The following is a 23,394-nucleotide window of genomic DNA, read 5'->3' on the forward strand; positions in this document are numbered from 1 at the left end:
CAGCATTGGGCCAAACAATCTAAGAAACTGGAATTGAAAAGGTCGAATTAGAAATGGCCAGAATGCTGCCTTCTTCTTAGAACCTCCAGTCTTTTCAAGCGAAAGTTGGATCCACAACTGTTGGGAGAATAAGGGTTTTCCTGCAAGCCAGTTCACAAACTTCACCCATGGAATAGTCAACAGAAGATGGCAGATTGGAACAATCCTGTTTTAGTGAATACATTTTTCTTTAATGTTTACAACTCTTATGGAGTTCTTTTGTTTCCTTTTTTTTTTTTGCCATGCCCACGGCATACAGAGGTTTCCAGGCCATGGATCAAACTTGCACCACAGTAGTGACCCAAGCCACAGCAGTGGATCCTTAACTCACTGTGCCACCAGGGAACTCCTGATTCCTTCATTTTTAAAAATTTTTTCTTTTACTATGACAATCTTTGTCTCAAGTTCATTACACAATTTCTACATTCTAATTTCATTTCATGTATCTCAATCTAAGTTTTAGTCAAATAAAAATATGGATATAAAACAAACATATTAATTTGAAGAAGAGTAACTGACACTGAAAGCTGTTTCCAGTGTATGTGGGGGAGTCGGTATGTATCTATGGAGTTAAATATTAATGCGCTCCTTCTTGTTTTTTTTTTCCATTTTCAGGGCTGCACCTGCAGCATATGGCTGTTCCCAGGCTAAGGGTTGAATTGGAGCTGCAGCTGCTGGCCCAATGCCACAGCCATAGCAACGCCAGATCCAAGCTGCATGTGCAACCAGCGCCACAGCTTGTAGCAACACCAGATCCTTAACCCACTGAGCGAGGCCGGGGATAGAACCCACATCCTCATGGATATTGATCAGGTTCTCAACCTGCTGAGGCACAATGGGAATGCCCTAATGGGTTCTTTACTGCAGGTGTTTTGGGTAACTCCTGCATATAGGAGCCAATTTATTGTTTAATTTTCTTTTGATTATGCCAGTAGGTAGCATCCTGCAACTAGTAAAGAGCATTATACCAGAAGGAGCTGCCTTGTGTTTTCAGCCCCACTCTGTCAGCAACTGGCTGTACAACCTTAGGCAAATCACATAATCTTTCTGGAATGTGATTTCCTCATCTGTCAATAAAGGGGGTGGACCAAATCAATGGTATTCAAACCATTTTTAGAAGTGGTGATACTTCAATTACAAAACAGAACAGAGTGCATCCAGTTTGGAAGAACTCTAACGTTGTCCAGGGACCACGTTTTCTTCTTTCCTTCAAGGCAAACTTTTTTTTTTTTTTTTTGGTCTTTTTGCCATTTCTTGGGCCGCTTTCGAGGCATATGGAGGTTCCCAGGCTAGGGGTCTAATCGGAGCTATAGCCACCAGCATATGACAGAGCCACAGCAACGCAGGATCCGAGCCGTGTCTGCGACCTACACCACAGCTCACGGCAATGCCGGATCGTTAACCCACTGAGCAAGGGCAGGGATCGAACCCGCAACCTCCTGGTTCCTAGTCGGATTCGTTAACCACTGCGCCATGACGGGAACTCCCTCAGCAGGCAATCTGAAAAGCCCCTGCCCTAGGACTTAAATGCTATTCTAGGTGTAAATGGGAGAAGTCTCCAAAATAATATGTCACAGAATCAACATTTTGTAGACCTAACATCTACAGGAAGGTGAAAATGTTCTCTCATTCTCTTTCATTACTAAGCTCCACTTTTGGTGACAAAATGTCTCAAAAGACTGCTATTCTTAGCATCCACAAAATTGCATAGGTGAGGCCCTGATGACTTAGCTCCACTACCAATCCCAACAGTAACAAGAGAATAATCATCAATGTTAATACTTCTTCTGTTCTCCCTACATGCCAACGAGTATGCTGTTAGGCACTTGGTGTCTACTTCTTGAATCCTTGTCAAACTTCATGAGAAAGAAATAGAGGCATGGAGAAGTCAAACAACTACCCAAAGTCACAGTTAGTTGGTGGTCAACCTGCAGTCTGGCTCCAGAGCCTCGGCTCTCAGACACCACACTGAATAGCCCCTCTACAAACACCCCCTTCTCCAGTTAGACTCATTTCCATGTGCCTTTAGCCTCTGCTACAGCCCTTCCCACTCTCAACCCTTCTCGGAGGCCTCTCTAAGGCTCCCCTCGCACCAGTGTATCTGAACATGAGTGTGAAGAATGATGACCTGGTAGATTTCTGAGATTCTGCTGCACTGAGACTTTACAAATTCCCACAACTCTCTTTTCAACAGGCTCCAACATTTGTTCAGTGGCCAAGCACATGGTGCCAGTCCTGGGACTAAGCCTTGAAAGCTTGGTACCAGATTCCTCAACAGGTCCATCTTCTTTCTGTCCCCTGGGAGTGGACCCTTCATCTTCCAGGTTAATTATCCCTCTGGCTTCCCCATCTACCACTTTCCATGGCCACTGGACCAACTGAGGATGGACCATAGATAGCACTTCCCACCTCTATCCCTCGTTTTGGTACTAAAGCTACTTTTTAGTGACGTATGAAGCCTTAGATATTCATGTAATTGTCTTACGACCCCTACCCCCACCCCTGTGGGTGATACGTTATTAGTGGACAAGGTTGTGTCTTATTTTTCTATTTCTAATACCCAAGAAAATGTTGACATTATTAACCAGCATCACTTATTAATGGTGAAGAGAAAAGCACTGATGGTGGAGTGAGGAGTCTTGATTCCTGGCACTAAAGAGCCTTGCGATTATAAGCAGATACATTAATAGCTGTAAACCTCATTTTCCCAGAGGAAAGATGAGCGTTGCAATGTCTAGCTTAATATCCTCAAAGAGCTGTGTGGAGGCTAATGAGAGAATGTAGAGGGCAGCACATTATAAGCCGCAAGCATGACACGCTGTGGAATAATTATCATTACTTAAAACGTACCCTTATTTTCTAGAAGGGTTGATTCGAAGGCTTTTTTGAAGCAATGTAGTCTAGGAGAGGGAAAGGTTATATAGCTCATGAGTGCTTATTAGAAACTAAAATAAAAATTAAGAACAATGCACCGAGTTTCATTAACAGCAAGGCTCAGCATCATCAATGTGACCTGAAAGGCCAGGTGAACCCGGTCCACTCCAACCAGAGCCACGTGTCCTGGCATTTTCAGGAGAGAAATGAGAAATTACCTAGATGTCCTTTATGGATAAATGTGTCTTTCTCATCATCCTTATCACAAGGGACAAGGCTTTGGTTTTTGTTTTGTTGTTCATTTATTTTTACGATACTTCTCTTTTTCTGTCTTTTGCCCCTTACTAAATATTCCCAAGGCGTCAGGCCACAGCACATGTACAAATTACATCTTTTGTCCAATAGAATAACATGTAACTGGGCCAACGCCGCTGCTCGAATTTTCCAGAAATTTCTTTAAGAAGCTAAAGTAAGGATCAAAATATACTCCTACCATTTCGTCAGTGATTGGCACTACAACATATTGTTCTGGAAACAACTGACAAACAAAACTTGAGCCCATTTCTGGGCTTTTAGAAAAACATCTTTATCTTTTCGTTCTCAGCCTGGTGTATTCCCAAGGACGTCATGCTGCACTCTGACCCCCCAGGCCTCAATGATGGTTAAAATTGATTCTGAACCAAGGTAAACAGGGTTCCGCCCAATGGCCTGGAGCGCTCCAGTTGGCAGAAGCTAATGAAGCCCTTGAATCAGGCTGCTCCTCTTCCCCCCACACTTGATTGAAATGCTTTTGAGTCTCATTGTGTTGTAATTACATACTATAGAAAACTCCACCAACATCTGTTTCAAGGATTGGGCCCACGACTCTCACTAAAACATTTCAATTCCATTTTCCTGAACATACCATCTCTAAATGCATCGTGAGGACCCTCCACAAGTATTTCCATTTCACATTTCAGAAAACTTTAGAGTGAGGCAGGTTCCCGACTTGGCGGATGATGGATGGGAGGGACCGTCATTGTGAGCTGTTTAGGGTGCTCTCTCTTTCCTTACTTCATGTGCAGTCTGATATTTGATTTATTCAAAAGAGTTTTGGTAACCTAGATGTATTTTATAAAGCATAAGAAAAAAATAAATACCCATTTCTCCAGAAATCTTCTGGACGGCTGGATAAAAATCCTTCTCCTATTTTCTTTGTAAAAGTTCATTTTAGGGAGATCAATTTTAACCATATTTCTTTTAGGATCAGTACCCTTTGCACCCTGTTGAAGACATCGTTCTTAAACATCAGATGGCTCGGAACCTCAGATGGATATTTTCCTACAAAATTTTTAAATTTATCTCTCAATTAAATCCTTCATTCATCCAGGGGTAATTTTTGCACATGTTGTAAAGTAAAATCAGTTTTTTTTTTCCTCTGTAAATAACTCACAATCTTAGGATCATTAATGTAATGGCTCTTTCTTTCCCTTCCAATCTCAGTGCTCTATCATAGGTCAATGGTTCATAAATGTCAGTTTCTGAACTTTTTTTTTTCTATTTCATTAATTGATATGCTTATTTTTAAGCCATATCATACTGTCTTAATTGTGATAGCTTTATGACTTTATAACATAATTATTATAGTTTTTACCCAATCTCCCCATCTTAATTTGAGTCTTCAGAAACATTTGACTATACTTGGTCTCTGACCTCTACCACATACATTTTAGCACAAATTCAGGATTTTGATTGGAAGTACACTGAATTTATATAGATCAATTTGTGGAGAATTGGTATATTTTCAATAATGAACCTTGCTAGCCATAAACATGATATAGCTTTCTTTTTATTGCTTTATGTTTTTAATGTCTTTCAATAGAATTTTCTAATCGTCTTTACAGAACACGTAGAATTTCTTTATGAAATTTATTCCCAAATACATTACAGTTTTTGTTACCACTGTAAAAACTATACATAATTATATAAGCATCTTTTTAATTATATATTTTATAACTATATATATTGCTGGTACATAGAAATAGATTTGCTTTTTGTATATTGATGAACTGAACCTTCTTGCAAACATTCTGATGGGACTGAACATGAGAAAGAACACAAGGGAAGTTCTTCTCTAAAAACAGTTTAAACCAGATATATCAAGTCTATCTAAATTGCTCATGATTAAACAAACAAAAAATAATAATAAATTTTTTATTTTATGGGAGGCAGCTCCTAGAGAATGGAAGTTAATGTCATAGGCTTTCTATCTGCCTAACAAAATATAAAAACTGAGTAACTTGAAATCAAAATAGCTTCTTCTGAGTGAATTTATACCACATACATAGTGGTCATCTATGCCTCCAAAATTCAAAACACATCTCAATGAAGAAAAAGGGTCTTTTGAAAGATCCATTGGAAGGTTCAGAGTCTTTCCAAAGAGAGATGATGTTCTGTTTGTTTAGTGCCCATTTTCAGCATGTATCTTTGTTAGCTGTTAATAAAAACTTGGTGTGGTTGAGATCTATGATTCATTGGGATCTGCTTTGACAATTCAGCTCTTCCAGGTACTGCTATCCACAAAGCAGATGAAAATTATAGCCTAATGTTCAGAATAAATCAAAAATACTGAAGAAAATGGTCAAAGCTTTGAAAGAGCTGCCCATTTTAGCAACAGACAATGCAGAAAGGATACAATCAGGCAACAGAATAAAAATGAAACCGAGGTATTTTAGAAATGAATTTTAAAATAAAGGAAAAACGTTCATAAACAGACAAAATTATATACGACATAACAAACAGGCTCCATGGATAACATAGCGAGGGGGGTAAAGGATGGAAAGATAAAGAGAAAAGGAAAAGAAGAAAAGGATTTAGGAGAAAGTCGTAAACATGGAGTACAGGTAAAAGGTATCCACTGTATGTATAAACAGGCCCCTAAAGAAGCAAACTGAAGCAATACAGCAAAATCATTATTCAAACCATAAGTCAAGAGAGTTGAGAAGTGAAAGAAGATTTTAACCTATGTATTCAAAAGACATACCATGTACCTGGGAAAACTGGTTTAAAATGGTCAACAAAAACAGTTTAATAAGATTATTGAAATTTAAATCTATGGAAAGACAAACCAACAAACCAACCCTGCAAGCATTCAGACAAAAAGTTCAAATCACTAGTAAGGGAAAGAAAGTCAGACTGCCATCCAACTTCTTCACAACCTTTCCTGCTAGAAAACTAAGAAGCAGTTATTTAAAGGTACTTGAGAAAAGTGTGAGACAACAGCTTTGTATACAGCCTAACTTTCCACTTAAAGGACACTGAAAAACCCAATTACAAACATTCTAACACTAAACAAACAAACAAACAAACAAACAAACAAAAGTGTCCTCATGAACCTTTCCTGATAATAAAAGCTCCAGACAAAAGAAACAGATTATAGAACCATCATCATATGGGCTGAAGGTGGACACTACATATAATTAATGATAAGCGTTAATAGTAAAAACTGGGGTTGGAGTGACATTAAAGAGTATCTAAATGTTATAAGCACTAACAATGCATAAAAATACAATAAATAAAAATAAGATGAGAAAGGAAGAGTCATAGAAATTACTATTAGCTTATGATTGCCTCATAGGTAATAGCTGAGTAAACTGTTAATCATTTGAATCTGATAAATCAAATAGTAGAAGCACAAGTATATTTAACGCTAGAAAATTTAACACCAAAATAATCCTACTGGCTTAAACTGGAAAGTGGTTGAGGAATGTTAAGTTTTTAGCTTACATAGTAACTCATAGTAGGAAATGAACAGTTTCTAAAGGAAAAATTGACCGAATATACATAAATCTAACAACCAGAACGAAAATACAAAATACGTAAAAACAAATTTAAAAAAAAAAATGGCAAAGAAAGGAGATCATTTAGTATGTGGGAAATATAAAGTAACATAACTTGAATCAAACACAGTGGCAGTATCAATAAATATAAAATGGCTTAACTCACTTTTAAAACTATTCTCAGAATGGGTACTAAAGTAAATTCCAATTGTACATTATACAAAATACAACCTAAAGTAAAGATATTCAGATGCTAAAAATAAAGAATGGGATAAAATATTAAGTAAGTGAAAATGAAAAGAAACCAGGGGTTGTGATCTTGATATTAAATGATAAATTTCAATCCATCAAAAAGATTAAATGAATTAAAAAACTCTGTGATACAAAAAACTATAACGAAAATAAAAATATATATGCATCAGATAACAGGTCATAAGATTTCATTAAGCAGAAACAATATAAGAAGGGAAATAGACACAGAAAGATAATATTTTACCTTCTATCTTAGTAACAGCAAGTACATTTTCATATCAAGTATATATGGAACATTATTTATTTATTTATTTATTTGTCTTTTTATGGCTGCACCCACGGCATATGGAGGTTCCCAGACTAGGGGTTGAATTAGAGCTGTAGCTGCCAGCCTATGCCACAGTCATAGTCATGTGGGATCCGAGCCGCATCTGTGACCCACACCACAGCTCAAGGCAACGCCAGATCCTTAACCCACTGAGAGAGGTCACAGATCGAACCTGCATCCTCATGGATGCTAGTCATGTTCATTAACCACTGGGCCATGATGAGAACTCCATGGAACATTTAGAAAAACTGAAATTGCATTAATCTATAAAGACAATTTTAATAAATTGCAAAAATAAACTAGTAAAAACAGTATTCTCTGATTCCAAAGCAAAAAATGTTTATTAGTAACAAAACAAAAAATGCCCTTCAAGTCGTGAAATTAAACTGCTATTGAATAACTCTTGCATGAAAGGGAAAATAAAATAGGAAATTGCTGGATTTTAAAAAATAATGATAATTAAAGCAAGATATATCAGGATCTATAGGACATAACTACAGCAAAGCTCTGAGAAAATTCTTTGCATTAATTACCTATATTATAAAACAAATATAAATGAATTAAATATCAACTCAAAAAGCTAGAAAAGAGAATTACAAAGTTTACCAACTGAAAGCAAAATGAAAGACTTAGTAAAACTAAAACTATAACAATGAATTAGAAAGTAGAAAACTAGTAGAACTAATAAAAAATTAAGGGAAAAAGGATTGACAAAATAGAGAAACCACTAGCTGACTTAAATTCTAAAAAAAAAAGGATAAATACACAAGATAAATTATAAGATCAAATTAACCATCAAACTAGAGAAAATCATTTTTTTTAGTCATCAGAAACTACTTGGTTCAACTCTATGCAATAATTTAAAAAATGAAATAGATAACTTCATCAGAAGGTTTATATACCAAAACTGACTCCAGAGATTTAAAAAGTCTAGAGACCAAATACTACAGAAGAATTAGTTTCTAGAAAGCTCCCTTCTGAGGGAGCCATCAAGTCTAGATGGCTTCAAAAGGGAATTCTACCAAAATTTTAAATTGTAAAGATTAAATAATCCCAATGCTACTCAAACTTCCTAGAGCATAGAAAAAAGTACGATTCCAAACTAGTTTTGTGAAACATGATAACAAAAACTTGTAAAGACTACATGAAGAGAGAAATCTCACAACAAACTTCTTCATGAATTTTAATGCAAAATGACAATAATCTTCACTTCTGCTAAAAACATTGAATAATACAGAAGTCTATAGAAACTCTTGTCACATGAATACACAGGAGCAAGAAAATGATGCCCACTATTGCTACAATTTTTACAAGCTATTAGAGGGATTATGCAGTGCAACTAGATAAGAAAAAAATATTTAGATGCCTAGGTATAAGAAGGAAGAGATAAAACAATCCCTATTTGCAGGTAATATGATTGTGTATTGGGAAACTCCATGGAAATTAACAGAAAAACTAAATAGTAAGAGAATTTAGTAAACTACTAGTCTATAAAAATAACATGCAAATATCAAATATCTACATATGTACCATATGTATACTTATAGTTATATATTATATCGACATATATATAATAGCTGGGCATGATCTTTACAATATGTGCAAAATTTATATAAAGATATTTGGAAACACTTCTAAAAGACACAAAGATTTAAACAAATGAAAAGGCCCAAACTGTTCTTAAATGGGAAGACTGAATACCATAAAGATGTTAATACTTCCTAAAAAATTTATATTTAACACAATCCTAATAAAATTACCAACAAATTCTCTTGTGGTGTTAAACAAATTAATTCTAAAGATCACATAGAAAAAGGAACAAGATAGAATCACCTACAAAACCTTTAAAAATCAAAGGCAATATTAGAGAGATAGCCCAACGAGAATTAAAACACAATTTTGAGCTTCTGTAAATAAAGCTATGAGGTGTTGATTCCTAAAGCAATAAATCTTAGCAGGTAATTACAATTTCACAAAAAGGCAAATTTATCAAGAAATTCAGTATTTTTAAATATGTGGTGTTGGGAAAACTGAAAAGCCATCAGAAAAATGTAAAAGTCAATCCTTATTTCACATTGTCTATTAGGATAAGTTCCAAATGGACTCAATATCTGAGAGTAGAAAGTACTAGAAGCAAACAGAAGTGAGTATAATTACAACTTGGGGCAAAGGAACTCTTGAATAAAATAAAAGATTAATATATTTCTGCTATAAAACTTAATTTGCAAAAGTTTGTTTGCATAGCAAAAATCCTCCACAAGGAGTGTAAATACAAGTGAGAAATTGAGGAAATACATTGGCAATTTATATTGATTAAAAACTACTCTCCTCTCTCTAACATACACAGAACTAAAAGATCAAAGAAAAAAAAAGACAAGCTGATATGAAATGGAAAAAGATATGGATATAATTACAGAAGATGAAATGAAAAGGCCCTTAAATGTAAATAAGATTCTCAATTTTACTCAGAAATAAAAGGAAATATAATTAAAACCATTCTGAGATACTTCTTACCCATCAGATTGGCAAAAATCCAAAAGTTTGACAACATATTCTGCTGGAGAGGCTGTGGAGAAACAGGCCCTCTCATACATGGCTGGTGAGAAAGCACAATGACACAATATCATTGGTAGTAAATTTTCCAGTATCTACTAAAGCTATGTATGCATGCACCTTTTGACCTAGAAATTCCACTTCCAGGAACCTATCACAAAGATAGACTGAGAAAAGCACAAAAATGACTTATATACAAAGTTATTCATTGTTGCCTTTGTTTTGCTGTTTATTGAATAAGATTGGAAGGAACCTACATGTCCATCAATAAGGGATTCCACACAATGGAATATAAAATAATCATGAAAAGGATAAGGAAGACCTTTACACACATACATGTAGTAACCTCCAAAGCAACATGCAGAATTATATATGATATGTTATTTGTGTATGTGGTGCAGATATGACTACATACAAGCACACACATCCACCTGCCTTCTAATCTTAATTCAAATTTGACATTATAGGCAACACCCAGTGGAGGGGTTAAAATGCAAGCCAGACTCTTTGCACCTGGCTATAAAGTTTTGACTTAGGAAATTAATTTTTTTAATTAAAAACAGTTAATTTGAAGTGAATGACCAAATTGGTGATAAAACCTCAAAGAGAAAGGTCACATCTAGTGTCTGCAAAATATAGTATTTTGATTTTTCCATTCTCAATGGAATATAGCTGAAAGACAAATAGGGCTACTTAGAAATCTCCAACTTTATCCAATTGTCTAATTGTTAGTTGAAAGGCTGGTATTATTGTTTTAAAACTCTTTTTACACAATGTAAGATAATAAATGAATAACTACATTCACATTGTTAGGAACCAAGACTTGAATTGGAAATATCATGTGAAATAACCTTTTTGTTTGTTTCAGAGTTGCTCATATCCTCATTTTATCCATTAAAAAGTTCAATTAGCAATGGCAGTTCTAAAGCAGTGAACACACCAAGTGCCAAGATTGAGTTCTAAATACCATTTTCACTAAAACTGGTGCCCTTGTAGAAATGGTTGATTCTGGCTCTGGGGCAGGGAATATGAGGTTAGGAGATGTAAGCATATCATTTAACAAGGAGGCATCAAAGACTAATGGCTTATGTCAAAATGATACAAAAGTCAACATGAAGAGACTATTAGCCAAAGATGGGACACCTTGAGCATCAAAGAAGGATAATCAATCAATCAATTGATACATACTGAAAAAACAAAAGCCATGACTTCACAGTTCAACCACAAAATTTCTCGTTGGACATCCCTGGATAGAACCAGGACACCAGGTCTTCTAGAGGCTATTGATGTCAAGAACTAGAGTGCCACTGCCTTTCACAACCAAACACCTGAAAAGGCTAGTTTATATTTCTCTTCTCTAATTTTCCCTACGCATGTTCTTTTCATACACTATACTTCCACTTAACACATTTATAATCTGGTTTTATTCCCCCTACCTCTTCAGGAAAAAATGCTCTCTTTAGGGACAACAATAATTCCCTAATTATCAAATCCTTAATCCCTTCCTTACTCTTGCCCACCCCTCTGCAACATTTGGTATCTTGTTTCTTTTGTAAACCATCCCTCCCTTGGAATCAGAGACTTCATACTCCTACTTCTCAAACAACACTGCCTCAACCTAGGCTGAGATTCTTTTCTATTTAGAGCTCTATTTAGTGCTTCCTCAGAGGCTAAGATGATTAAGTCACAGACTCAAGTTCACAAGTATTAAGCTTGTCCTACCAAACTTGGAGATACAGGAAAAGCCCTTTTCTTATCAGGGGTATGCAATAACCCTTCCTTATCATCGTAACATGTCTGTGCAATCCTATTTTCCAATGATAAAGTCATAATGGATCTTAGAATCTATGCCCAGGGAAAGTAGTAAATATATAAACAGATTAAAAAACTGATTTTCTGGGAGTTCCCATCATGGCTCAGTGGAAAAGAATCTGACTAATATCCATGGAGGATCATACACCATGATCAAGTGGGATTTGTTCCAAAGATGCAAGGATGGTTCAACATCTGCAAATCAATCAATATAATACACTACATTAACAAAATGAAGGATAAAATTCTATGATCATCTTAATAGATGCAGAGAAAGCTTTTGACAAAACTCAATATTCATTTAAGATTAAAACTCTGAACAAAGTGGATATAGAGGGAACATACCTCAACATAATAAAGGCTACACAAAATAAGCCCACAGCTAATGTCACAAACAATGGTGAAAAGCTGAAATCTTTTCCACTATAATCAGTCTCAAGACAAGGATGCTTTCACCACTTCTATTCAACATAGTACTAGAAATCCTAGCCAGAGTAATTAGGTAAGGGAAAGAAATTAAAAGTATCCAAATCAGGAAGGAAGAAGTAAAACTGTTACCATTTTCAGATGGCATGGTATTATATATAGAAAAGCCATAAAGACCAAATAAACTGCTAGAATTAATAAATGAATTCCTAAAGTTGCAGGATTCAAATGTAATATACAAAAAATTGATGGTTTCTATATGTTATAAGGAACTATTAGAAAGAAAAATTTTAAAAAACAATCTTGTTTACAACTGCATCAAAAAATAAATAAAATACCTAAGGAATAAATTTAGCCAAGGAGGTGAAAGACCAGTACACTGAAAACTATACAATGCTGATGAATGATATTGAAGAAGACACAAATAAGTAGAAATATATCCCATGCTCATGGATTGGAAGAAGTACTATTTTTAAAATGTTCATACTACTTAAATCAATATACAGGTGCAATGCAATCTCTATCAAAATTCCAATGGCATTTTTTTCACAGAAAAAGAACAAACAATCCTAAAATTTGTATGGAACCACAAAAGACCCAAATAGCCAAAGCAATCTTGACAAAGAAGACCAAAGTTGGAGGCATCATGGTCCCTGTTCAAACTATATTACAAAGCAATAGTAATCAAGACAGTATGGTATTAGCATAGAAACTAGACACACAGATCAAGGGGAAAAAACTGAGAGCCCAGAAATAAACCCATAAGTAAGTGGTCAATTAATTTATGACAAAAAGAGCCAAAAATATACAATGGGGAGAGAACAGTTTCTTTAATAAATGTATTGAGAAAATTCAACAGCCACATGCAAAAGAATTAAACTGGACCAATATCTTATACTATACACAAAAATTAACTCTAAATGGATCAAAGACTTAAACATAAGACCCTAAACTATAAAACTTCTAAAGAAAACAAAGGTGGTAAACTCCTTGACATTGGTCTTGGCAATGATTTTTTTTTTTTTATTGATGACAAATGCAAAGGCAACAAAAGCAAAATAAGCAAGTGGCACTACATCAAATGAAAAAGCTTTTGTAAACCATGCAAAGGAAACCATTAACAAAATGAAAAAGTAACCTATCAATGGCAGAAAATATATGAAAATCATCTATCTGATACAGAGTTAATATCCAAAATGTATAAAGAACTTATACAACTCAATAGCAAAAAAACAAAGAATCTGATTAAAAAATAGGCAGGGGATATAAGTAAACATTTTTCCAAAAAAGCCAAATTGATGGCCAAAAAGTATATATATGAGAAGGTGCTCAAACATCACTAATCATCAGGGAAACACAAAACTATGAGATATTAGCTCACACTTGTCAGAGTGGCTATTTTTGAAATAACAAGGTTGGTGAGGATATGCTGAAAAGGCAACCCTTTTGTGCACTGTTGATGAGGATGTAAATTGGTACAGCAACTATGGAACCAAGGACAGAAGTTCCTCAAAAATGTAAAAATAGAACTACCATATAACCCAGAAATTCCTCCTCTCAGTACTTTTTTTTTTTTTTTTTTTTTTGCTTTTTAGGGCTGCACTTTGCTTTTTAGGGCAAATGGAAGTTCCCAAGCTAGGGGGTCAAATCAGAGCTGCAGCTGCCAGCCTACACCACAGCCACAGCAATGCAGGATCCAAGCTGCACCTGCAACCTACACCACAGCTCAAGGCAATGCCAGAACCTTAACCCACTGAGTGAGGCCAGGGATTGAACCTGCATCCTCATGCGTATTAGTTGGGTTCATTTCCCCTGAGCCACAATGGGAACTCCTCTTCTCAGTATTTATCCAAAGAAAATGAAACACTAATTGGAAAAGATATCTGCACCCCTATGTTCACTGCAGCATTATTTACAACAGCCAAAACATGGAAACAACCTAAGTGTCCAGCAACAGATGAATGTGTGTGTGTGTATATATATATATATATGGATTAATATAATGCATTATATGACTATATGGAATATTATCCAGTCATAAAAAGAAGGAAATCCTACCATTTATGATAACATGGATGGACCTTGAGGGCATTATGCTAAGTGAACTAAGTCAGATAGTGAGAGAGACATGCTATATGATATCACTTATATGTAGAATCTTTAAAAAAAAAGCCTCATAGATACAGAGAACTAATTGGTAGTTGCCAGAGGTGGGGGACAGAAGGGCAAACTGGGTGGAGATAGTCAAAAGGTACAAACTTTCAGTTTTAAGTCCTGAGGATGATCATTTTCAGCATGGTGATTGTAGTTAATAAAACTTTATTGTATACTAAAAGTTCTTGGAGTTCCTGTCATGGCTCAGTGGTAACGAACCCGACTAGTATCCATGAGGATGAGGTTCAATCCCTGGCCTTGCTCAGTGGGTTGAGGATCTGGCATTGCCATGAGCTGTGGTGTAGGCTTGCAGCTATGGCTCCTATTTCAGCCCTAACCTGGGAACTTCTATATGCCGTGAGTTTGGCCCTAAAAAGACAAATTAATTATTAATTAATTAATTAAATAAAAATAAAATTTCTCATCATAAGAAAAAATGTAATATGTGTGGTGATGGATATTAACTAGACTAATTGTGGTGATCACTTTATTATATCTACATATATCAAATCATATGTTGTATATTGGAAACTAATATAATGCTATATGTCAACTATTTCTCAGTAAAAAAAAAGAGAGAAACTAGACACAAATGATGTGGCGTGTGGTGGAGGCTTGCTTAAATCTTGCTTTTGCTTGCATTCGTGTGTACATCAACATCATCTACCCCTAGAGAGCGAATTCCCCGAGGACAAGGCTGCTTCTTACACCTCAGTCGCAAATCCTCCAGGGTCGGGCAGAACCCTAGAGAAATGGTGATACTCGATAAGTATCTAGAGTTGATTGAAACTGAATTCCAAGTAACACAGACTTGAAGTTGACCATCTCCCTTTACCTCTGGATTTTAACTGCACTCATTAAAACAAATGAGTGTCTTTCCAACACTGACCCCCAAAAGGCAGTTGTGATTACAGCAGATATGAGTGGGGGAGTTCCTTCATTATCTCTGTGTAGAAGGAATATCAAGATATTTTAGAATTAAACTGTCAAAATACCATGTGGATTGTATTTTCAATCAATTTGCAACATTTAACTATTAATAATCTCTGGCAAATACAAAAATAATGTGGTAGGTAACAATGGAAGAAAAGCCAAATTGACCTCTTATGCAGCATTAATTCTTTGGTTGGAATTATGCCTTTTCCTCTGGAGCAGTTCTATGTTAAGGGGGTCCTTACTGTTTACAGGCTTATTCTTGAAGAGTTAAAGATTGTGGCGTAGCAGGCTTGATAATACGGTGCTGCTTCATCGTTTTGTTTTTAAGGGGAAATCTTGGTTTGAATATTTTGTTTTCCTTTCCTCCAGTAGAACCAGTACAAGGACTTTCATAAGTGCAGGTCTTGATAGTCAAACTGGCTTTTTCAGAAATTCAAATATGTGTGTGCTTTTAATATTTTTATTGAGATATAATTCACATACCACATAACTGACCCATTTAAAGTGTATAATGCAATTTGTTTTTTGTCTGATAGAAATTTTGATTCCTTCCAATCAGAGGAGGCAGTAATACTGGTAGTTTGGCTAATTTCTCCTTCCTTTTGGCCTCAACTTTTCTCCTCTGCAGTTTATAGTTTCATATATCCAGGATTTGTCAGAACGTTAAACCGAAGACTTTAAAGAATCAATGAATTAGCATCTGCCATTTAGTAATTAAAGGCTCAGAACTGGAAAGAACCAATGGATCTGATCCAGTCTATAGAATATAAACTGGTAAAACCCTTTGCTCCTCTTATTCTCATACACTGAATAAGATACAGTATAGAAGACAACCCAGCCCACTACTGTACAGATTAAAGAAGTTAAATAAATGGTAGCTCCCTTTCTTTTCCTTCTTCATCCAATTCTGTAATAAGGGAGAGCAAAAAAAAAGTTATGAATAAGAAGTTCTTGAGATATGAATGGGCCAAATGAGTGCATGCAAACAAACGCGCTCCTGGAAAGTTATGAGGGAATCCGGCAAAGCCGCTGGAGTAACCAAAAACTGCCTCCTGCCTCGAACTGACTCTGCTGGTGGGTTGCTCACCTCTGCAAAGCCCTCTTCAGTAGAGCACGTATTTTTTTCAGAGAGGAGAAATCTGAAGAGGAAATATAAAGGGAGATCCTTCTCTTTATGGCTAAGAAACCTTTAAACAAATCACATTCTGAATTTATCAGCTTATTTCAGAACTTTATTTTTTCACTCTTCCAAGTGAAATAAAATATTTTAAAAGGCCAATTAGGAGTTTCCACGGTAGTGCAACAGAAACGAATCCAACTAGGAATCATGAGGTTGTGGGTTCGATCCCTGACCTCGCTCAGTGGGTTAAGGATCCAGCATTACTGTGAGCTGTGGTGTAGGTCGCAGACGCAGCTCAGATCTCCTAGCTTGGGAACCTCCATATCCCGTGGGTGTAGCCCTAAAAGGATAAAAGACAAAAAAAAAAAAAAAAGCCAGTAAAAGCATTGCTGGAAGCATTGTTTTCATTGCATGTTTTTATTTGCATGGTTTTTTTTTTTCTGAAATATTTACAACAAATAAAATGAGAATGCTTTTGCTTCTAGAAAATGACTTCTGTTTTTCAATTTAAAACAAATTTATCAGAGTTCCCTTGTGTTGCAGCAGGTTAAGGATCCAACATTGTCACTGCAGTGGCTCAGGACACTGCTGTGGCTTGGTTTCGATTCCTGGCCTGGGAACTTTCACAAGCCACAGGCATGGCCAAAAAATAAATTAATTAATTTAATTAAATGTATCAACTGAAAGCAATCAGCTATTTAGTAGACGAAGCAAAATGTTCTCTCCAGTGCAACAACCTGTTTTTCTCTTAAGGAGGAGAACTTATTCCTATTCCACGCACGCAAGTAAAAGAACTTGCTGTTGTCCAATATTATGTCCTACAGGCAGAACCTCCTAATGCAGGAATGATGGAAAGAGCTAGATCAACAACCCTCTGGCCAGATGCTTGGTAGAGGGAATATTCTGCTTGTCGAATTAAGCTTTGCTTTTCAAATGGATGAATAGGTTTTTTTTTTTTTTTTTCCCCTCTCTGAGAGTGAATAGGAGTCGAAGAGAGTACTTTGGCTCACTGAGAAATCCGCAAATATTTCTCAGAATTTGTTAGCACGGATGGCGCCAGCAAAACAGAATGAGACAGTGCTTTGCAAACTGGATAGTCTTACTGAAGAGGCAATTTACATTGTTTCCTCTAACATCACATCTGCCTTCCAGCTATAGTAAACTTTACTCCTGCAAAAACAAAGAGATCCCACAAGGAATGACATACATTCAACACTTTTGCTTCTGTTTTCGGTCTCTATTTTTCCAGTGTGAGCACTGAAGCAGGACTAAACGAAGAGGTGCATTCCTAGTTGACACAGAGGACATATTTTGTGTTTTCTGGTGCCAAAACACACCAAAGGATTAGGTGCTAGAATGGAAAACGAGTTTTCTCCATTTCCTGATTACTTTCCCAGGCATTCTTATTATCTTTAACTTTCCTCTTATAAAATAACATAAATGCACACACACACACACAAATACACACGCTAAGAGAAATTACTAGGTTCTCTATTAATACCTTATGATAAGCTTTATTGTTTGGGTTTCACAGGAAAAGATACCTGCATCAAATGCTTGGAACTCAGTGCTGCAGGGCACAGGGAAGAACTGGAAATTGTGGGTAGGCTAAGTATGGTAAGGATAAAATGAACCTTCAAGCATATGACTACCAGGAAAGTTATAAACTACCAGAATCAAGATATCATGGGTCATCATCAAGGAGTAAATCAAGCAATAATTCTTCTTAAATGGACACAAGATAGGAAATATGTCCTCTGTCACAAATGTGGGATGGCAACCCAGCAGTTTTTTCTCAGTCCTACAATCACTAAACCCCACTTGCCAATACTAACAGTTGAGTAATTACAAGGAAAGACTGGGGTAAATTCTATCCTCTTGATAGCCTTGGAAAGCACAAATGCCTGGAATGGCAAAGAAGGTTTGAGAAAATAGGACGTTATTATCATCAATGGCAGATAAACCCTGCCTCCAGTTACCAATGCTGGTAACCCCATGGGTGACAGGGCTCCTTGGAACTTCTGGTCTTTTGTCCCTATGTCTATGCAGAGATGAATAGCCCACGGAGGGCAAATTTTCAAAGGCTGTATCACCCAGCCAGAGATAAAACAAAAACAATGAAGTTAACACTCATCTTTGCTTCCCAGCACTTCAGCTTGAAACTTACAGATTTCTACATCTTGTTACAAAAAAACATATACCATGTGCAATAGGATGGGAAATGAGCAACAGAGGGATCAAGGGGACTGATGCTAATCAGAGAGCTGAATGTTGTCAAAGGAGTAGGAGCCTGCAAGGCAAAAATAAAGTGTGCTCAATGCTCAAAAGCCATTCTCCAGATATATAAAATTTCAAATGGGTTGCTGGTCACAATATTTTTTTTTATTGTTATGCATACATCAATGTCATGGAAAGCAGTTATCTTATATTGCCCAGAGAGTAATTTAATAAGATTGAAAGTTGAAAATATTTAGATGTATGGTAACAACTATAATAGTATCGAAATTACATACAACAGACTACATTTCTTAGTATTTAACATCATTCATATAATTTATACTTATTTATAAACTTTTCTAATCACTAGTATGTATGTGAATGTTATTCAATGCATTAAGATCTTGAGGATTTTACTCAGTAGTGCGTCTCATGATGGGAAAAAATAAGTTCTGTTGTTTAGCTTCATTCAGAATTCAACAGGTTTGTGGAGTATAAGCAGAAGCGTAAGCATAAGCCACACGCATTGAGTAATTTTAAAAATCCTTCTGAAACAGATGGATCTTAATATCTTCAAAGTCTAAAAGACAGGAGTTGGAGAATAGCCTTCAATAAGAAGTGAGTCTGATAAGAACAGCTGAAATGAGTGTCAGAAGATGTCGCTTTTCCTGACTGTGCCATGAGCCACCCAGCTGACCTTGGTGCAGGTAACACCTATAGGGGATCATGGAAGGCTCTGTTCGTTGGAGGTTAACAAAAAGATGAACAAGATCTGGTTCTTGTCCACAAGAAGTTTATGAGCTGGAAGGGAAGATGAGACATAAAATCCCAACCTATAGACGGCAGAAGGCAAGTAAGAGAGGCAGAAACCAAATCCTGTGGGAACTTGGGCCAAGGAGAGAGGAGACAAGTTTGAAGAAAGGTTTTCTGGAAGAGTGACTTCTGAAATGAGCTTTAAAGAAGGTCCCAAGATTCTAACAAGGAATCTTAAAAGTACAGGGCCTTTCAGAACAAGTATAAGAAAACCTTGAAATGCAAAAGTTAAGTTCATGGCGCTCAGGCTGAATTCAGGGCCCAGGTGTTTGTAGCCTGGACTCTCTAAGAACTCACAGGGCTCACTTAATCCCCAGAACTCCTTTTAGGACTCACAGTCCCTGGCCTTCCTCATTACATCATCTGACCAGCTCTGCAGATGTTTGGGTCTTTTGACACTTGCAATAGAGATTCACAACTATCAAGATAAGAAGTCTAGACAGTACCTTCTAAAGAAGGGAGAGAGCCAACGAAAGCTGAGTCAGAAAGCATCAGGATCACAGCTGTGCCTCAGAAAGAAGTCTCTGGCAGCCCTGTGGGGAACAGACCAGAGGAAAGAGGGCTGGTGGCTGAGAAAGAGATAGAAGTGTTGGAGAGACAACATTCTGGGGAGGGTTGACAAGGACCTGAGCTAGGGCAAGTGAGCCAGTCAGAGATACACAAATACCACCTGTTAGCACTTATAGGTGGAATCTTTTTTAAAAAATGATGTAAATGAACTTATTTACAAAACAAAGGCTCGCAGACACACAAAACAAACTTATGGTTTCTGAAGGGAAAGGGAGGAGGAGAGATAAATTAAGAGGCTGAGATTAACATAGACGTATTACTATATATAAAATAGAAACCCACAAAGACCTACTGTATAGCACAGGCAATTATATTCAATATCTTATAATAACCTATAAGGGAAAAGAATCTGAAAAAGAATAGCAATCACTGTGCTGTACACCTTAAATTAATACAGCACTGTAAATCAACTATATTTCAATTAAAAAAAATGGAGGAATGGAGACAAAACGAGCTATAGATTTCAGAAACAGGGCAGGAAGGACTAGATGGTTAACTGGATAATCTGGGAAGGAGGGAAGTGGAAACCAAGATTAAGTTGAACTTGACAGCTTCCTGTCTGGGTGAATGCTGATGCCAGAGAAAAAAGGAAAAGGAACAAAGCCGATGAGGAAGATAATGTTTTTAGTGAGGGATATTGTGAGTCTGTAGAGCTTATATGACATGAACGTAGAAAAATTTAGAGTAGTGGCTCTTAACCACAGACAGTTTTGTGCCTCTCCTCCCACCACACACAGGGGACACTTAAAAATGTCTGGAGACATTTTGGACTGTCACCTCTGGGGAAGGGGGTGCCACTATGAGAACGTTTTAGTAGGTCGAGTCCAGGGATGCTGCTAAACACCCTGAAATGCACAGGACAGTCCCCCACAGGAAAGAATAAATTCTGCCAGAAAGGTCAACAGAGCAGAAGTGGAGGCATCCTATTCTAGAGGTAGTAGGAACTTTGCATCTGGAATTTTAGAAAGTAGGAGTGGAGAGAGAGGAGTACTTTCAGTCCACTCACACTGCAGTGAAAGAGATAGGAGGAAATTAACCATACTGCGAGTGCTGAAAAGAAAGGCAGAGTTCTAGGCACTCGGGTGAGTGCTGTCACAACTCTTTCCTATTTATATTGCAAGGACCAGATGACTGTTCCTAAAAAGTGTGTACCCAAGAAGGTATTCATGGAACAAATGGATTCATTCATCCTTGTACCCCAAATCCTAAACCCTGAAGACACCTTCTAGTATGTAGAGATGAAACAGTGTATGCAGTTTACAATTTTCATATGCACCTTTATTATAACTTGGTTGTAGAACCACATGACTATTAACAGAAGAAGAAATTTAAAAGCAGAAGGAGGAAGAAGAGGAGAAAGAGGAGGAGGAGGAGACAGGAAAAAAAAAGGAAAGAGGAAAGAAAAGGAAAATAGGAGAAAAGAGATAGAGGGGAAGAATGACAAGACAAGAGGAATGAGGGGGAATGGAAAGGAAAAGAAGGAACGAGAAGAGAGGAAGCACTGTAGAGCCGTCCTCCAGGCGGTGGACAGGATACCGTGTGAAGGCAGTCCTACAGAACAAGCCAGTGGTCGTCTTCCATCATTTCGTGAAATTGTGACATGGGAATAGATGCCCTGGAAAAAGAGATCTGCTTCTTGAACAGCCTCATCACTGGTTTTTTAAAAAGCAGTAATAACACAAAATGACAACACAGTAACCAATACTTGTACAATTCTCTGGTATTTAAATAACTAAATGTTGCCAGAACTCTGTTCCCCAGGGACTTGACAGCTGGAGGGAAGGAAGCCGGGGCAGGACAAGAGATGGGGAGGCAGCATGGTACTCTCAAAGGAAGGAAGGAATGCACAAAGATGCATCCCAGGCAATCTGGTACTCTTGGATGAATGAACATAGGCAAATTTAAAAAAAAAAAAAGTTTGCAAGACGCAATTAGAAGATGGACCTTTCCCATCCAAGTGGTTATGCAAACCATAAAGACATGGTATACCTGAAAACAAAAAGCCACAGCAGCAACCAAAAAAGGCATCGCTGATGAAGGATGTGTGCACAGGGCAGGAGGCAAGAGTGTGCTAGTGCCAGACACACCTTGAACTCCAGGCCTGGCTCCACCAGCAGCTAGCTCAATGCTTTTTGCAAGTAGAAGTACATCTCTGAAACTTAGCTTCCTTACTGGTGCAACGTGAATGATAAGGCTTCCCTGGAGTGATGCAATGATGAAATGAGATCTTGTCTATAAAGCATTCAGCAGCAGCAGTGGGTGCTGGGTAAGGATTCTGTCAGCGGTAGCTGCTGTTACATAGTGTCTAAATTCGATTGCTCTAAGCAATGCTTGAATAAGAAAGAACAATAAGACTCATATTCCAAGTCAACCCAAATAGAATATATTAAACAAGGTCCCACTTTTGAAGACTGAAATCCTCTTTTTCTAAAATAAGAAAGTTCACTTTTACAAGTTCATAAAACTGGAAGTGGCCATAGGCACTCTAGTCAGATCTCCTTCTTTACTGATGGGAAAATTGGAAATGGAAATTAAAAGCCTATTGTGGTGTGGATGTACATGAGCCCAAAAGAAATTTTAATTAAGGAAAGGTACTCATCATTTTTTAAATCACGCAAGATGAAGGTGGAGTTAGAAAGTCACAGTTCATAATTTTATAAATACAAATGCATATGTACATAGATATATGTATGAATATACACATGTGTGTACATTCATATGTACATTTCAGAAATGATAGAGCTAATCTGGGGAGACGTCTAGCAGAAAGTTATCCATAGCTTTCTGTGAACTCGACTATCCCACACACATCAAATTCACCCATTTGTAAATATAGTGATAAACTTCTTGGAAGGTTCATGAAGTGCTGACTGAAGGAGCTTCAGAATCACACTGGTGAGTATCAATAATCTGCTTCCCCCAAGTTACAGCCAGGTCACTCACCTGTCCAGGAGCAAGTTAGGAGCAAACAGGAGCTTCCCTGGGTGCTCCATGGAGCGCCAGACAAGACCAATCATGAGGATCTCTAGCCAGGCACATTCCAGAAGATGCACTTGATCATGGAGGCTTAAATCCAAAAATCCTGAAACAAGACAAGAAAACCCTGCTGACTTGAATAAAAGCAATTGTGGGTGAAAGGAATGCAACCAGGGATTTGAACTGGTAGGGCCTATTTTCTACATCTAGTATATCAATGAACTTCAACGTGGCATTTTCTTAGTGCCTTGGTGTCACATCTATAGAAATACACTAATTGATGCAACCCAGTTAGCTTTCTATAAAGTTCTATAATTAAGTAGTGTTAAAATCTGTATGCTTTTTACTTAGCCCTATGTGATTATATCTCATTTCTATTTCAGTTGCAGGTATTTAAGTGCAAGAAATTTAAATTACCTGCCTTAAGCCAAAAAGGAGTTGGTGCATGGGCAGGACCAAAGCCATAGCCACAGCAATGTCAGATCTGCACTGCATCTTCAACCCAC

The 23,394-nt window shown here is 37.0% G+C and overlaps 1 protein-coding gene across 2 annotated transcripts in view; it reads right to left on the bottom strand.

Moving 5' to 3' along the window:
- The window catches only part of ESR1 (estrogen receptor 1), a 279,219-nt gene that overhangs the window by 57,250 nt on the left and 198,575 nt on the right, over positions 1-23,394 (bottom strand). For both annotated transcript variants that reach the window (XM_047769921.1, XM_047769920.1), the window contains exon 5: positions 22,856-22,994. In XM_047769921.1, coding sequence (XP_047625877.1) covers positions 22,856-22,994 — 139 coding nt within the window. The remainder of the gene's footprint in view (positions 1-22,855; positions 22,995-23,394) is intronic.

This window comes from Phacochoerus africanus, chromosome 2, assembly GCF_016906955.1.
Source record: "Phacochoerus africanus isolate WHEZ1 chromosome 2, ROS_Pafr_v1, whole genome shotgun sequence".
NCBI lineage: Eukaryota > Metazoa > Chordata > Mammalia > Artiodactyla > Suidae > Phacochoerus > Phacochoerus africanus.